This window comes from Lupinus angustifolius, chromosome LG20 (assembly GCF_001865875.1).
Source record: "Lupinus angustifolius cultivar Tanjil chromosome LG20, LupAngTanjil_v1.0, whole genome shotgun sequence".
Taxonomy (NCBI): Eukaryota; Viridiplantae; Streptophyta; class Magnoliopsida; order Fabales; family Fabaceae; genus Lupinus; species Lupinus angustifolius.
The window spans coordinates 20,943,293-20,961,902 of NC_032028.1; the positions used below are offsets into that span (position 1 = coordinate 20,943,293).

At 29.4% G+C, this 18,610-nt stretch overlaps 2 protein-coding genes across 2 annotated transcripts; both read right to left on the reverse strand.

Annotated features, from left to right (window-relative positions):
- On the reverse strand, positions 236-2,248 carry LOC109336448 (calmodulin). Its single transcript, XM_019573051.1, has 2 exons — positions 2,063-2,248; positions 236-847 (listed from the first exon to the last, which is right to left on the reverse strand). Exons 1-2 carry the CDS (start codon positions 2,136-2,138, stop codon positions 474-476), a joined length of 450 nt encoding a protein of 149 aa, XP_019428596.1. The 5' UTR covers positions 2,139-2,248; the 3' UTR covers positions 236-473.
- LOC109336446 lies at positions 4,458-18,109 on the reverse strand. Its single transcript, XM_019573049.1, has 4 exons — positions 17,776-18,109; positions 17,531-17,616; positions 16,203-16,327; positions 4,458-4,792 (listed from the first exon to the last, which is right to left on the reverse strand). The coding sequence occupies exons 1-4, from the start codon at positions 18,084-18,086 to the stop codon at positions 4,586-4,588; spliced, it is 729 nt and encodes a 242-aa protein (XP_019428594.1). The 5' UTR covers positions 18,087-18,109; the 3' UTR covers positions 4,458-4,585.

The window sequence follows — 18,610 nt, forward strand, 5'->3', positions numbered from 1 at the left end:
ATTTTTTGTTTTATAATGAATTATAGTGATCTAATATATTGGTAAATTTAACATGTACATATATTTTATTATTCATGTAATAATTATTTTATATATATTCATTATTATCCGCATGAATACCCGCAAATAGTATGGATATGGGTAATTATTAACCTCCCTAATTCCATAATACAAGGAGATAATAGGCATTCATCACTTTGAAGTAATTATACATGATTAAGTTGGAGAATAAAACTTATATAAGCACAATGTCCATTGGGTTTATGAGTGGTAGAAACAAAGTTACATAAACATCACACTTTTACAAGACAAAACTAGAAAAATATAATTCTACCACAACCAATAGCACAAAATGAAGTTAAGAAATGTAGACAAGAAGAAAAGACAGGGAACTAAAACTAAAATCAACAAGCCAACCTTGTCCTTTATTTGTCATTGTTTTTCAATCATTTCTTCATTTAGGTTTTGTTATCTCACTTGGCCATCATAACCTTAACAAATTCATCATAATTTATTTGACCATCACCATCAACATCAGCCTCTCGAACCATTTCGTCGACTTCTTCATCAGTAAGCTTCTCACCAAGGTTGGTCATAACATGGCGGAGTTCAGCAGCAGAAATGAAACCATTCTGATCTTTGTCGAAAACCCGGAATGCTTCTTTTAGTTCCTCCTCAGAATCAGTGTCCTTCATCTTCCTGGCCATAAGGTTTAGAAACTCGGGGAAGTCAATTGTCCCATTTCCATCAGCATCTACCTCATTGATCATGTCTTGGAGCTCTGCCTCAGTAGGATTCTGCCCCAACGACCGCATAACAGTTCCGAGTTCCTTGGTTGTGATGCAACCTGCAAGTTCATACAATATACAATACAATCAAATCAACAACAGCTTCAAATAATTTCATTACCTTATACAGAAACTACTCATGCATCAATCATATTAAATAAGTTACCAATAATACTTCAACAGAGGTTGCTAATGTATATGCATATATCAGATAAACATTAACATTTGAGAGTTTTAGCTTTTTTACTTGTTCTTATTCTTATATGCTTAATTCATTAATCATTCTGCTTGCAGATTATTTATTTTCAAGCTGAAACTAATTTAAGAATAAAGTTGCATTCATATACCTTTAAGAAAATATATTAGCATTTGAAACTGCATTGAAAAAAATGGTCCTTTTTTATCAATCAAATTGATCTAACAAATGGACCTATTTGAATGAAAATTTTACAATTTTAGACAGTAATGAGTTAATTTCTTAAAGGTAGATCATTTTGATTTACAATTTCACAAGGACAAATTACCCTTTGTCTCACAGAAAAAGCATTAAATACACACAAATTCCTTCAATTCCTTCAATTCCTAATCATCCTCTTCCTCCAAAATTATCTCTTCAAACATTAAATAACAACACCACACAAAACATAAGCACTACTTTTTCCACCCTATAAAACTGAAAATAGAAAAAGAACATACATAATAAATAAGCTAGATCCTTTCTTTTATTAACCAAAGAGACCAATCCCTCTTTTCTAAACGTGCCACCCTCTATCTTAACAAATCTCATCACCATATTACAGATTTTGACCTTTTGCCTTATACATCATATCTAATTCAATACGGTATAGTGATTTAAACTGCGAATCACATTACGTGGTATGGCTATAATATTGCAGTTGTGGTGATCACCACAACCGCATCGCACCACAATTGTGTTGTGACATCGAATCACAATGATGTAATCATAAAGCAACTACATCGGACCACATTTGGGTCACAACGGGCCACATCGAATTCAAAAATATTTTTTTTAATTATAAAATAATTCAAAAGGTAACAGCCGCAATCTGCATTGCAACAACCATAATCACAATGATCACAATCTTGTGATAAATAAAGGAAATCAAAATCTTCAAAATATGACCAAATTAAAAACGTTCAAAAACCAATAATCAAAATTCAACAATCTAAACAATTTGCTAATCACAACAAAAAAACAAAAATGATCAAAATATGTAATGTTGAAATCAAATAAAGCTACAATAAATAAAAACCATCGCCATCCTTGTCGAACAAGCTAAAAGCTTCCTTAAACTCAGAGATCTGATCATCGGTAAGTTGATCAGCCATTATAATCGCTTTTTCTTTCTTTCTTTCTTCCTTTGAAAGATTAATGATTAATTTTGTGAAGAAAGAGAAAAATGATGCGTTATTTTTGAATGTTGAAAGAGAAGGTAGCGTTGGATTATTTATATATGAATGAATGGAACCTCGTATGTTATGGCATCATCATTAAATCATAACCGAACACCTTGCTTTTTTCTCTCTTTCTCCTTTTTGCCCTTCTTCTTTGTTTTTTTTTCCTTTTTTTATCCACCAAACCTATCTTATTATATAATATTTATCTTGTAGATTATTAATAAGTGATTTTTTTTATGGAATGGTTAGAAAATCAACTCAAGAACCATCGGTGTTATTAGGGATGATCATGAGCAGGATTGAGTCGGATAAGATTTGTTTTTAGTGAGTCATTTTTTTAAACTCGAACTCGGCTTTAAACCCAAAATTAATTTAATCCTAAATGTTGACCAAGTTAGCATTTGAACCTGAACCCAATTCTGGATCTGATTAAATATAATGCATATATTTTTAGATAAAGGACTCAACATTTTACTTATTATTATAGATATATTATTTGACATTTTTTTTTGTAATACCAAATGTATCATCACCTTTTGGGTAAGAAATTAATCTCTTTTAGGGTGAGTGGTTGTTTATCTCAATAAGTGTCGCTCCTAAGAATTGAACCATTGACCTTTTGATCATATTGGGAGATCTAGCAAAACCCTACACACTATATGAAATAATATATGTATATATATTGTTTATCATGTATATGTGATGAAAAATTAGAGAACTAATGATACTTTTGACTAAAGAGACATCAATACGCATTTCAGAGTTTTTGGTTTTGTCACGTTGTGAAAGAGTTGAACAATGAAAATATATGGCGAGTGCCTGACCCGAATCGATCGGGTCATGTAGGAAAAAAGTTCAAGTCTACTGGTATGTTAGGATGTCTCCGCTGCATACATCACTACACAAGTCAAACATAGTTCTCTAGCATTTCATCAGTTAGCCTATGCCCTCGTTTGCCATAATGAGTGCAACGAAGCTTCTCTCTACCTGCAGAAGACATGGGGTCTCGATCTGGCCCTTACCAGAATGTGTCTGTAGGTGGCTTTTTAAGTTCGTCGTCAAATCGTAGGGCTCAACCCTGGACAGGCGATGAAAACTATCAAGCTGGAGTAGGGTAGGGGAAGAGAGAATTTCCGATGGAGCGGTGAAATGCGTAGAGATCGGAAAGAACACCAACGACGAAAGCACTCTGTTGGGCTGACACTGGCACTAAGAGACGAAAGCAAGATTGAGAGAGAAGATGTGCATGTAAGTTTAAAAAAGAGTAAAATATGAATTTAATATATATTAATTTTATATTTTTTGACCAATTAAAAATGAAGAGTACATAAAGTGATATACATTTTGGGAGAGAAGATGTGCTCATAGTTTGGACGTAGAGGGTGAATCAAAAAGTAGGGCCCACACGCCGAGTTTCATGCCACGTCAGCAGCTTATTATTCTTTTTTTTTTTTGCTATTGGCTATATATGCCTATATCTCTAATCAACTAAACCGTGCCCACATGTTTTATACAATGACAGTGGATAACTCTACTACCGGAAATTTTCATGACAATGATTCTCTTTTTTGTTTTATACAAGATAGAATGAAATTATTAAACTGATAAACTGATAAAAGTTCATCTTTATTAAGTGTTATGTGGCTAACAAAATATCACATCAATTTTGATACTTGCCTAAAATGATGAGTTAACATCACATGGTTTTCGTTTTAGTCCTTGAAAGTTCATCATACTAACATGTACTGCAAACTCTACCCAGACTTTGATTTAAGCATTTGTACATGTTTCACCCATGTTATTAATATCGTACTTGTCATTAAATCGGTCAGAATACTAGTATAATGATATAACGATTAAATCGGTAGTTCATTAATTAAACTGTATATCGGTAAAGTTAAATATATATATATATAATATATTAACATTAATGTTGAAAAATCAATATTTTTTATTTTTTATTTTCATTAAAAAATTAATCTTAAATAAAAATCGGCTGGCACAACTGGTACGGTTCAATCGAAAACTAGCCGATATGACTGGTTTCGACCAGTTTTGACTGGTATGATTACATGACCGGTATAATTATTGTACCGTATCGATATTGGGACCAGTTTACCGACTGAACAGGCCACATGAACCGGTTTTTATAACACTACTTAATTATCACCCTTATTTCATGTCATTATTTATTTTTGCTTATATACAAAATTTGGCATTAATCAAATAAGTTGCGACTAAGCAAATATAATAATATATATCATGTACTTGAACCTAAAAGATTAAAAACTTCAAATTTTGCAATTCCCCTAAAAAAACATCATGGTACATTGTAGATTTCATCAAGAAAGTAATAACTAAGGAAAATCTATAAGATCTTAAAGATCTTTCCAAACATTAAAGTCAGTACTTGAGGCATTATAATTTATGATATTGTCTTGGCATCCAATAAAGAATGTGCTCCTACTTGGATCTATGTTCTTCATAGCATGGGCTGTTCCTCTAGGACTGGCAGCAACAATAACATCATCTGACCCGATAGTCACTTCAGCATAACCAACATTAGGTACCTTGTTGTTCTCCATCTGAAAAAAAAAACATTGCAACTCATTGTCGAAATGGTAGTATGCATGGATAAAAGAGATTCTTGATGAACGAGAAAGAATGAAAAAATATTATTGAATTTAATTCGGAAGTTACATTGAAACATCTATATAAAGGGAAGAAAACACTAACTACCCTAATCAAATTAACTAATCGACTAACAAAAACTCAACTATTTTAACACTTATGACTAACAAACTAATGCAAATATATGTTTTTGATGAATATTTTTTGTTTTAATCAAAACAAATGTTACCCTATTCACCTATTGGATGCATTATACAAGGTGAAATAAGTTTTGTCTACTTAAAACAGAAAAAGTATATTGTAAACAACTCCTTCCTTATTTTAGTGTTGTAATGTATTAGAAATCGAAAAGCAAGAAAACAAATGTGTATTTTACTGATTGAGTAAATTGAATGGTTACAAAGAAATTAATGAACCTATTATATACAAAATACAAGAGATTTAACCATACATAATTCATAATTACTAATTAGTTAACTAATCTATTTTACACATGTTTTAAATATGAAAATTATGCAAAAGGTAAATGAGTTTAAACTAATTACTAGCCCAATAAAATATTAATTCAAGATATCAAAATATATTTCACTCTCCTCAAGCAGGAAAGTGGATATTGACAAATTTTTAGCTTGAATAAAAGATGATTGAATTGAGAAAGCTCTAAAGATCTGCATGTCTTCTTTGTATTTGTCTCTCTGTTCAAATTTCATATGATGCAGGGAGGTCTTTGTTCAGTAATTGCAACTACTGCTCATAAAACTTAAAAATTGCATAAAGTGATAGTCAAAGAATACTATTGAATAGAAAAAACTTTAAAGGAATATAATAACTTTTCAAAATATAGTACATGAAACTAGAAAGGTTGTGCTAAGAGAATTAATTGAAGAAATAGAAGAATTCTTAGAAGAAAATGAGTTGAAATTGAAAGTAATGATGTTGTTCATAAAGTACCAACACAATAAAAATAAGATCAAATAATAATATTGCTCAAGAATATGATCTTGGTTTTGGCCAAAGAATGAGAAAAATCTAGAATATGATAAAATATGAACAATACTTGTTCAAGAATATTATCATCTAGGTTTGTTGGCCAAATAACAAGAGAAATATAGAATATGATTGAAATATGAACAATAGTTGTTCAAGAATATCAATGCTCAAGAGTACCATCTTAGTTTCTTGGTCAAAGAATATGATGAAATATGAGAAATTTTTTCTCAAAAATAACAAGATAAAAATATGATGAAATATGAGCAATTGTTACTCAAGAATAACAATAGAAGAATATGCTAAAATATAAACAATATTTGTTTGAAGAGTATCAACAAAATAATTGAGAGAAATAGAAAATATGAAGAATATAAAAAAGAATGATAAAGAAATAAAACAACTAATCTTGCATTGAAATTTTCATTGCCCTTGAATCATGCATGACAACATAACAACCTCCTCATTCTTGGTGAAGATGAATTTGTGAAGCCATGGAACACAAAGCCACATCTTCTTCAAGAGTGTAGAGAGATGAGATAGAGAAGCTAAAATATGATAGAGAATAACTTCTTTTGGTAATGAACAAGAAAGGAAAATGTATGAGAAATAGATACATATTAGAAATTAAATAAGAAGAAAGAAATATGTATTTCATTGATTGAATGAATTGAGTAAATTGAATGGAGTCAATGATTAAATTATAAATAAATTAATCAATCTATTATATAGAAAATACAAGAAACTTAACTCTACATAAGTCATAACTACTAATTAATAACTAACTAATCTATTTTGCACATGTTTTAAATATGAAAATTATGCAAAATGTAAATGAGTTTAAATTAATTACTAGTCAAATATAATATTAACTCAAAATACCCAAATATAATTCAACATAATGCACAAGAAACTATGGAATTTGGGTGTTAAGAGTCACTTAGGATTTATTTTCAGACAAAAAATCATATGATCCAAACACATAATTTATATTTAGAAAACTCATAGGATTAATTAAAAATTATGAATTTCTAACAATCTCCCACTTGGGTTTCATATTTTTTCTCAAAACAATTATATCACATTCTTTAGGCGCCCATTCGTATGATTTATATTTAGACTTCTTCTTAATACAATCTGGTTCATCTTATATATCAACTATGGAACCATCGCAACCTTCATCACATTCAAACACGACTTGATCATGATGATCACCATATTAATATACTTATTGACATAGATCAAATATAGATTAGTGACATCGGAAATTCTTGCAATGTGATATCGAACATGTCTATTTCCAACTGGTAATTCTTTATTCTTTAGTGAGATTAACCCAAAATCTTTAATTATAATACACTAGTTAAAAAAAATATACAAGTTCAAAATAGAACAATAAATCATCAAATTTATTCTGTATAAAACTATATATGACTTCCAATTTAATAATAAAACATATAGATTCTCACTGAAGTATCCTAAGGAACAAAACTCATATGAGCAATGTGCTCATGAAAAACTTTAGGTACCAAATCTTTAGTTAGTGGATCAACTAGCATAAAATTTGTCCCTATATGTTCTATGAAAACTTGTCTATTTTGAACAATTTCTTTAAAAACTAGTAATTTAATGTCAATAAGATTTAACTTTGTTGAACTCCTATTATTGTTGGAGTAAAGAACCGTAGACTTGTTGTCACAATAAATTCTCAGTATTCTTTCAATGTCGTCGACCACACGTAAGCGAGTGACAAAATTCCGCAACCATATGACATGGTCCGACATCTCAAAACAAGCCATGAACTCTACAACCATGGTTGAAGGAGCTATGAGCATATATTTAGCATACTTCCAAGAGATATCAACTCCAACCAACATAAATACATATCCAAAGGCGGAACATTGATGTCTTGACATCCAACAAAATCAGAGTCATAGTACCAAATGATCTTTAAATTCTTATATCTTCGATAAGTGAGGATGTACTCAATTGTTCTCTTCTAGTAAACATATAACATGTTTGAAGGCCTTCCAGTGATGCATTCCAAGATTGCTCAAATATCTTCCCAAATCTCCCACAACAAACACTATGTTGGAACGTGCGCAAACTTGAACATACATTAGACTTCCAACTATAGATGCATAAGGAATCTTTTGCATCTTGTATATTTCAAGGTCATTCTTAGGGTTCGAGACTAAAATTTCCTCCCTTAGCTATAAGGGTATCCTCTGATTTACTATCTTTCATGTCAAATCTATATAGGACCTTACGATACTTTGAGAGCGATTTCTTAGTATCTGAATACCTAACACAAAAGAAGCTTCTCCAAGATCTTTCACTTTGAAATTCTTCATTAGAAATCTCTTGGTCTCATGCAATAGTCCATTATCACTACTAGCAAGTAGTATATCACCGATATATATTACTAGGAATATAAATTTACTTCTACTAAACATGTGTTACACACAATCATCAACTTATTAACCTCAAAACTATATGAGGTAATAACTTGATAGAATTTGTGATACCACTGACGAGAAGGTTGTTTAAGGGCATAAATATATTTCTTTAATTTGCATACCATAGACTTTGAACCAAAAGACACAAAGTTTTCTGGTTGCACCATATAGATCATTTCTTCAATGTCACCATTTACAAAGTAGTCTTAACATTCATCTGATATAGCTCTAAATCAAAATGAGCTACTATTGTCAATATTATTCTAATAAAATTCTTCGAAGATACTAGAGAAAATGTTTCTTTATAGGCAATGCCTTCATTTTTAGTGTAGCTTTTAGCAACTACAATAGCTTTATATATGTCAATATTACCCTTCAAATCCTTCTTGGACTTTATCTTATCTTTCATGGCACTGAGAGTTAAAACTTTTCATGACTTGAAGAAGTTGAATGAATCATCCTTTACTAACCCAATGCCTTCCTCATGGATTTAGGTATGATTTTGTATTATTATATGTGAGAATCATGAGATTCAAGATCCTAGGATTGATATTTCACCAATCCTAAGGAAATTCCAACAAGTAGTATAAGAGCGTAGGTTCTGAATTTTATGATTCTCCATAAAGGGTGTCTTTCCAAATTTTATATGAACCCTATTTTTAATTTGGAGATTTTATGTTTATGATATCATGTTTTAAAGATTGAGATTTTAATATTGATTATTTCCACCACAATGCTTTCTTTTATGTTAATAATTGTATACATATGATGACATAAAGTAATCGTATGATTGATGTTTTTCATTTGTTTTTTTTGTTTATACGCGACAAGAAATTGTACCATAAAGTTAATATGATAATGATAACTTACTATTCCAATTTTTTTACGCTTGTCATGTATATATTTACTTGTTACAGAATTATCTCATCCATCATATTTGTGGCTTGTCCATTGATTGATTTAGAATTTAGTTGATGCATTATTCATTGATCAATAGTATACCCACATAATATTATTATGCATATAGATATTGCATTTACTTTTAAATGTTGAAATATTTTATATACTATATGTATAAATTATGATTTTATAAGGCACATATAATCTCTACCTTTGTCCATGACCCGAGGCACATAAATTTATATAAAATGTTTCAGCATTTAAAAGTAATATTTAATCATTATATTGAAAGTATCACTTATAAATTAATTTATCTATCTAAATACTATAAATTGATGGTGTGCTAGGATCTTGTGATGAGTCTATCCACTTATTGTTTTATATATTACATAAAATGTCAACATGTTATTAATTCTTTGTTTTATAGATCCAATGTTTTTTGCTTGTGCTGCAAATGTTTCTGCTCAAATTAACAATATCTCATTACTGAATGCGACAAAGTTTAAGGTCCGGAAGGAAGCCGTAGAAATTACTCTCGTATTGGTTTAAACCGGCACTTCGTATGGAGAAATCTATTTCAACTCCGGAAAACATTCATGAAGTTAAAATTCAGAAATGAGAACGTTTTAACTGAATTTGTTTAATGATCATGAAACGCTCTATTCTAGAAGTATTTCAGGACTCTATTTCTGAGGGTCAAAGTGCAAGCTAGTTTCTTGAAGAAATAGAACAATATTTTTCCAAAAAAATGAAAAGGCAGAGAGGAGTAGTCATTTGGCTAAACTCATCTCCAAGAAGTATAAATGCAAAGGGAACATAAGGGAGTAACATTTTGGAAATGTCTAATCTCGCATCAAAACTCAAGTCACTTAAGTTAGAGCTTGATGAAGACATCAAGTTAATAGATGATGATACATTCAACTTCTGTCAAGGCATTAAAAGTTGTAACTCTCAAAAGTGGATTGATGCCATGAAAAAAGAGAATTGAGTTTTGATGCGAGATTAACTCGATGTCTTCACCAAGCTCTAAATTAAATGACTTGAGTTTTGATGTGAGATTAGACATCTCCATAACATACTCCTTTATGTTCCCTTGACCTTTATACTTAATGGAGATGAGTTTAGCGAAAAGGCTTTTCGTCTCTGCCTTTTCATTTTTGGCAAAAAGTCCCGAAATGCTTCTAGAATAGAGTGTTTCATGATTATTAAGCACATTCAGTTAGAGTGTTCCCATTTCTCAATTTTAAACTCGTCAAGATCTTACAGAGTAGAAATGGATTTCTGCATACGAAGTACCAAATCTAAATCCATATAGCCAATAATAATTTATATGACTTCCTTCTGGACCTTAAAGTTTGTGTCATTCAACAATGCGATATTTTAATTTGAGCAAAAATATTTGCAACACTAGTAAAAGACACTGAATCCATAGAACAAAGAATTGATAACATGTTCACATCTAAACAAACAAGTTATGTAATATATAAAACATCTTCACATAATAGACATATCACAAGATACCTGACAGACTAGCACAACATCAATTTCTATTCTTTGAATAAAAAAATTAATGTATAAGTGGTACTCTCAATGTAATGTCAAATAATAACAATTAGTTCTATCAAACAATAGTCTTTTTTTATACTCACTCTTATTCACATGAAAAATATAATTTTAGGATTGTTACATATTTATCATCGCAAGTATGTTATTATTTAGCCAAATTGTGATTTCCTTTAGGCTGATCACAATTCGCATAAATAATCACATACTAACATCTATGCAATTTTAATCAAATCAGCTTTCCCATTAGATATTACTTTGACAATATATTGCGTCAACTAATTAAATAAACAAATTACTAGACAAAAAGAATAAAATGATCCATTATAAAAAAATACAATTGGAATTAAAACTTTAAGATTTGACCACTTTAATTTTTAACAAATCTAATACCTCAATATAATTTGAAATCAAATATGTTTATGCATTTTATATAGTTTATATAAGTTTATGCACCTAGAGTCATAGACAAAAGTAGATATTATATGTGCCTTATAATACATAATTTATATATATAGTAAATGCAATATTTATTAGCATAATAAAATTGTAAGGTATATTATGAATCAATCATTAAACAAGCCTCAAATATGATGGATGAGATAATTAAAATATCATAATGTACATACATTATGTAACATGTAAACAATATATATGGTAAGTGCAAAAAAAATTGGAATAGTAAGTTTTCATCAGCATATTACCTTCATTATACAGTTTCTTGTGGGGTATGAACAAAAACGAAAACCTAAAACATTATCCATACTATTACCTTATGTCATTATTTGTGTAAAATTATGAAACACAAAAGAAAATATTGGAGCAGAAATAATCAATATAAAAATCTCAATCTGTATAACATGATAGAGGAAGTATAAAATCTTTAAATTAAAAATAGGGTTCCTACAAAATTTGGAAAAACATTTTTTATGGACAATCATAAAATTCAAAACTTACTCACTTATACCACTTGTTGGAATTTTCTTGTGATTGGTGAAATATCAATCAAATGATCTTCAATCTTATGTTTCTCATACATAATATTAAAACATATGGAAAATCATACATGAATATATGTTTCTCAAATCTATTCCTTTTGTGTGCCTTTAGAGAGAGTTTTTGTACGATGGTCTTCCTCAGCCAAATGTTGTTTTGGGACTTTCGTTTTCTCTCTGATGAGAGGTTAAAACTGTGAAAATGAATTCCTTTTGGGACATTCGTTTCCTTCCATAATCGTTCTTTATGTACCAACTTATATGGTTCCTATTATCACCTATAGGCCAACCACTTGGGTATCTACTCACTAAGCTCATATTCGTTTTCAGTGTTAGAAGTCCTATATGTTGTTAGAATTAGATCATTTGTTTTGTAACCTAAAATAAATAGTCAATATAATTGTATTAAATATATAATGTCATCCTTAATTAGAACACCAATATAGTTGCATCTCATGGTTTATTGTTATACCACAATTACGGAATGATATAGTCGTGGAGTCCACTACTGGATTGAGATTTTGATTGATGAACTTTTATTAATGAAGGATGGACCTCATTTTTTTTCATTTTAGAACCAACCTCATGTCTGAGGAGCTTCCACATATAAAGAAACACTAAGGAAATTCCAACAAGTAGTATAAGAGCGTAGGTTCTGAATTTTATGATTCTCCATAAAGGGTGTCTTTCCAAATTTTATATGAACCCTATTTTTAATTTGGAGATTTTATGTTTATGATATCATGTTTTAAAGATTGAGATTTTAATATTGATTATTTCCACCACAATGCTTTCTTTTATGTTAATAATTGTATACATATGATGACATAAAGTAATCGTATGATTGATGTTTTTCATTTGTTTTTTTTGTTTATACGCGACAAGAAATTGTACCATAAAGTTAATATGATAATGATAACTTACTATTCCAATTTTTTTACGCTTGTCATGTATATATTTACTTGTTACAGAATTATCTCATCCATCATATTTGTGGCTTGTCCATTGATTGATTTAGAATTTAGTTGATGCATTATTCATTGATCAATAGTATACCCACATAATATTATTATGCATATAGATATTGCATTTACTTTTAAATGTTGAAATATTTTATATACTATATGTATAAATTATGATTTTATAAGGCACATATAATCTCTACCTTTGTCCATGACCCGAGGCACATAAATTTATATAAAATGTTTCAGCATTTAAAAGTAATATTTAATCATTATATTGAAAGTATCACTTATAAATTAATTTATCTATCTAAATACTATAAATTGATGGTGTGCTAGGATCTTGTGATGAGTCTATCCACTTATTGTTTTATATATTACATAAAATGTCAACATGTTATTAATTCTTTGTTTTATAGATCCAATGTTTTTTGCTTGTGCTGCAAATGTTTCTGCTCAAATTAACAATATCTCATTACTGAATGCGACAAAGTTTAAGGTCCGGAAGGAAGCCGTAGAAATTACTCTCGTATTGGTTTAAACCGGCACTTCGTATGGAGAAATCTATTTCAACTCCGGAAAACATTCATGAAGTTAAAATTCAGAAATGAGAACGTTTTAACTGAATTTGTTTAATGATCATGAAACGCTCTATTCTAGAAGTATTTCAGGACTCTATTTCTGAGGGTCAAAGTGCAAGCTAGTTTCTTGAAGAAATAGAACAATATTTTTCCAAAAAAATGAAAAGGCAGAGAGGAGTAGTCATTTGGCTAAACTCATCTCCAAGAAGTATAAATGCAAAGGGAACATAAGGGAGTAACATTTTGGAAATGTCTAATCTCGCATCAAAACTCAAGTCACTTAAGTTAGAGCTTGATGAAGACATCAAGTTAATAGATGATGATACATTCAACTTCTGTCAAGGCATTAAAAGTTGTAACTCTCAAAAGTGGATTGATGCCATGAAAAAAGAGAATTGAGTTTTGATGCGAGATTAACTCGATGTCTTCACCAAGCTCTAAATTAAATGACTTGAGTTTTGATGTGAGATTAGACATCTCCATAACATACTCCTTTATGTTCCCTTGACCTTTATACTTAATGGAGATGAGTTTAGCGAAAAGGCTTTTCGTCTCTGCCTTTTCATTTTTGGCAAAAAGTCCCGAAATGCTTCTAGAATAGAGTGTTTCATGATTATTAAGCACATTCAGTTAGAGTGTTCCCATTTCTCAATTTTAAACTCGTCAAGATCTTACAGAGTAGAAATGGATTTCTGCATACGAAGTACCAAATCTAAATCCATATAGCCAATAATAATTTATATGACTTCCTTCTGGACCTTAAAGTTTGTGTCATTCAACAATGCGATATTTTAATTTGAGCAAAAATATTTGCAACACTAGTAAAAGACACTGAATCCATAGAACAAAGAATTGATAACATGTTCACATCTAAACAAACAAGTTATGTAATATATAAAACATCTTCACATAATAGACATATCACAAGATACCTGACAGACTAGCACAACATCAATTTCTATTCTTTGAATAAAAAAATTAATGTATAAGTGGTACTCTCAATGTAATGTCAAATAATAACAATTAGTTCTATCAAACAATAGTCTTTTTTTATACTCACTCTTATTCACATGAAAAATATAATTTTAGGATTGTTACATATTTATCATCGCAAGTATGTTATTATTTAGCCAAATTGTGATTTCCTTTAGGCTGATCACAATTCGCATAAATAATCACATACTAACATCTATGCAATTTTAATCAAATCAGCTTTCCCATTAGATATTACTTTGACAATATATTGCGTCAACTAATTAAATAAACAAATTACTAGACAAAAAGAATAAAATGATCCATTATAAAAAAATACAATTGGAATTAAAACTTTAAGATTTGACCACTTTAATTTTTAACAAATCTAATACCTCAATATAATTTGAAATCAAATATGTTTATGCATTTTATATAGTTTATATAAGTTTATGCACCTAGAGTCATAGACAAAAGTAGATATTATATGTGCCTTATAATACATAATTTATATATATAGTAAATGCAATATTTATTAGCATAATAAAATTGTAAGGTATATTATGAATCAATCATTAAACAAGCCTCAAATATGATGGATGAGATAATTAAAATATCATAATGTACATACATTATGTAACATGTAAACAATATATATGGTAAGTGCAAAAAAAATTGGAATAGTAAGTTTTCATCAGCATATTACCTTCATTATACAGTTTCTTGTGGGGTATGAACAAAAACGAAAACCTAAAACATTATCCATACTATTACCTTATGTCATTATTTGTGTAAAATTATGAAACACAAAAGAAAATATTGGAGCAGAAATAATCAATATAAAAATCTCAATCTGTATAACATGATAGAGGAAGTATAAAATCTTTAAATTAAAAATAGGGTTCCTACAAAATTTGGAAAAACATTTTTTATGGACAATCATAAAATTCAAAACTTACTCACTTATACCACTTGTTGGAATTTTCTTGTGATTGGTGAAATATCAATCAAATGATCTTCAATCTTATGTTTCTCATACATAATATTAAAACATATGGAAAATCATACATGAATATATGTTTCTCAAATCTATTCCTTTTGTGTGCCTTTAGAGAGAGTTTTTGTACGATGGTCTTCCTCAGCCAAATGTTGTTTTGGGACTTTCGTTTTCTCTCTGATGAGAGGTTAAAACTGTGAAAATGAATTCCTTTTGGGACATTCGTTTCCTTCCATAATCGTTCTTTATGTACCAACTTATATGGTTCCTATTATCACCTATAGGCCAACCACTTGGGTATCTACTCACTAAGCTCATATTCGTTTTCAGTGTTAGAAGTCCTATATGTTGTTAGAATTAGATCATTTGTTTTGTAACCTAAAATAAATAGTCAATATAATTGTATTAAATATATAATGTCATCCTTAATTAGAACACCAATATAGTTGCATCTCATGGTTTATTGTTATACCACAATTACGGAATGATATAGTCGTGGAGTCCACTACTGGATTGAGATTTTGATTGATGAACTTTTATTAATGAAGGATGGACCTCATTTTTTTTCATTTTAGAACCAACCTCATGTCTGAGGAGCTTCCACATATAAAGAAACACACACTTCAAAAATAGCAAATACATTTTTTTACTCACCTCCTCACTATATTGTTGCTTCATGTATATCATTTACCTAGCAACTTACTTATCAATCCAAATTTTGCATTCAAATTTTGAAAAGAAAAAAGGAGACAAAAGATATATTAACATGGATCATATATGAAAATCAACCAAGAACTCTTTGAGCATATCTCTAAAATGAGCAAATAAATATACTTCAAAAAATTAATAATGGATGTTATTACTTTCTCACCTTAAAAAGCAAATTCATTTTAAATGTAGTTTTTATTTAAAATGAAGATTTGTTGTTAAGTAAAGGTAGAAGGTTACCCTATATATTGTTGTAGCACCCCAAATGACAAGTGTCTCATTACAATCATGGTGTCTATGATTTCCTCTCAACTTTCCAGGTCTAATTTCTCCAGCATGAATTGAAGCACAAGTGAGTGCTCCTCCTGCACAAAAGGATGATCATGTTATAGTTCCTAGAACCATAAATTAATTACATAACAATCAACAACCTTCTTCTTTTACTCTTTTTTGTCACCCAAGTAAAAATTTATCCCCTTAATCCAAAAAAATAGAGCGAAGATCATTTCATAATCCAAATCTCATCTGCTTTATATATATAAAAATTCAGCACAAATGGGGTCCCACAAAAGAAGAGTTCCTTACTCTAGGGTTCAGAGACTGACACTGAGCCATGCAATAAGGAATGGAGATCGGTTATCCTTATTTATGTTCATATACAATAAAAATGTTACTTAAAAATTATAAAAACAAAAATTATTATTTTTATATTATTCACTAAAAATTTATTATCAAGAGATAGGAAGACAACATCTTTTCAGTAAAGGGATCTCTATTCCCAAATGAATAGAAATCTTATGTGTCAAAATAATCATGTTTCTCTGTCTCAAACCAATTAAGTACCATTATGTGTAATAATGTTAAAATTAAAAATTAACTTAATTTTTATTTAATACATATTTGTCAAATTCTTATTAGTGATGTTGGGTTAGATATTGGGGAATAATATAGAAGATTTAAATTCTTTCCAAAAAAAAAATTATTTCAACTTAACTACTGTTATTCTCAAATTTCCAGACAACATTAATTACTCATTTATTAATTATACCAATTATATTATTGAGAGTCAACTATTAATAATGAAGAGAAGAAATTAGAAGTGTGTAATAAGAAAAGCAATAACAATTTTAATAAAACAAAACAAAGATTTGATTGGTTTGTATAAAATAAAAGAAGTGAAATCTCAAATAACATTGACATACTATAATATAAATTAAATAATTAATCTTTTTACAGATTTGTGGACAAATATAGTGTTACTTTGAGTATATATGGTAACAAATCTCACAAAACAAACCCAAAATATATTTTATTCTAAACGAGTGTATTAAGCTTTGAAAACTTTTATGCTATTGATTACCTCTAGCACTGTATCTTTAAATTAAATATTCTATTTTCTGATATAATAAAAAATCAAATTAAGTTGATATAGTGGTATAAGTTTTCATCAGAAACATTAAAAGATCAATGTTTAATTATTGAGAGGAATATTTATCGGGAGATCACATATCTCGAAAGAAAATATTAGTAAATAAATAGAGTATAAACAAGTTTTGAAGAAAAAAAACCTGAAATGCCAGAATCAGAAGCAAGGGAAAGAGGATCAAGTGACCAGCCACGCTTATCTTTTACAATCTTGGAAGTTGTTCTGTGCCTATATCATAAGAAACTATCATATTAACACAATTCCACTTAGAGAAAACGTCTCAGAAATAAAAATTAACATATACTAATGTCTAATAAGATGTAAAAACAACAAAAAAATTGTATTAGGGTTATGATATTTTTCATATAATAACTATATATCAACTACCTATACACCTTTATTCCCGAATCAGAAGGGATCTGTGCCTTAAACCTAACCAAATTGGCCTTCAAATCATCATTGATGGTCGAATCCAAATGGGTTTGAATCATTGAAGGTGAAAACTTAGGTGCATGGCGCATTCGGAGAGAGATCCATGTGAGTAAAAGGAAGATGGTTAGAACAAAAGGAAGAGAGTGAGGTCTCTTGAAAAAGTGCAACATAGAGGAAACATATGAGTGTCGAATTTGATAGGTTGTTGTGTTGGAATCGAAAGATGGTGTGTTTATATATGCTATTCTTCTAGGTGTTGCCATCATAGGAATAGGGTTTCTTCTTGTTCATTTAAATATGTAGTGTTTGTTTTTTGGTTTTCTGTTTTTTGGAATGGAAATGGTTACGTAGGTTGAGACAAAATGGATCTAAGTTTTGGACACCTTACCCTTAACCCGAGGAATATGGAAATGTGTTATGGTTTACTAACTTTACTTTTTTTTTTTATAAATTACTAGCGTGTCGACCGACATTCCGCGCCGGTCGACCCACATTCTTATTTGTTTGATATAAGTGTATAAGTATAAAAAATGAAACATATAAATTCAATAGAAAATGTAAATTTAAGAATATAAGATGTAATAGTTGATATGATATACACAAAACTTTTATAAATTTCTGAGACATCTAATAATCATTATTGAGTTGTTGGATATTTTTTTTTTCACGTGCTATTGTTTTAGTTTTGAATTGAGAAAGAGAGAAGATAAAAAGGAATGTGTGGATGAGTAATAATGTATTAATGAAAAAAATGAAAGCAAAATGTGGAAATTTCCATTTATTAAGGAGA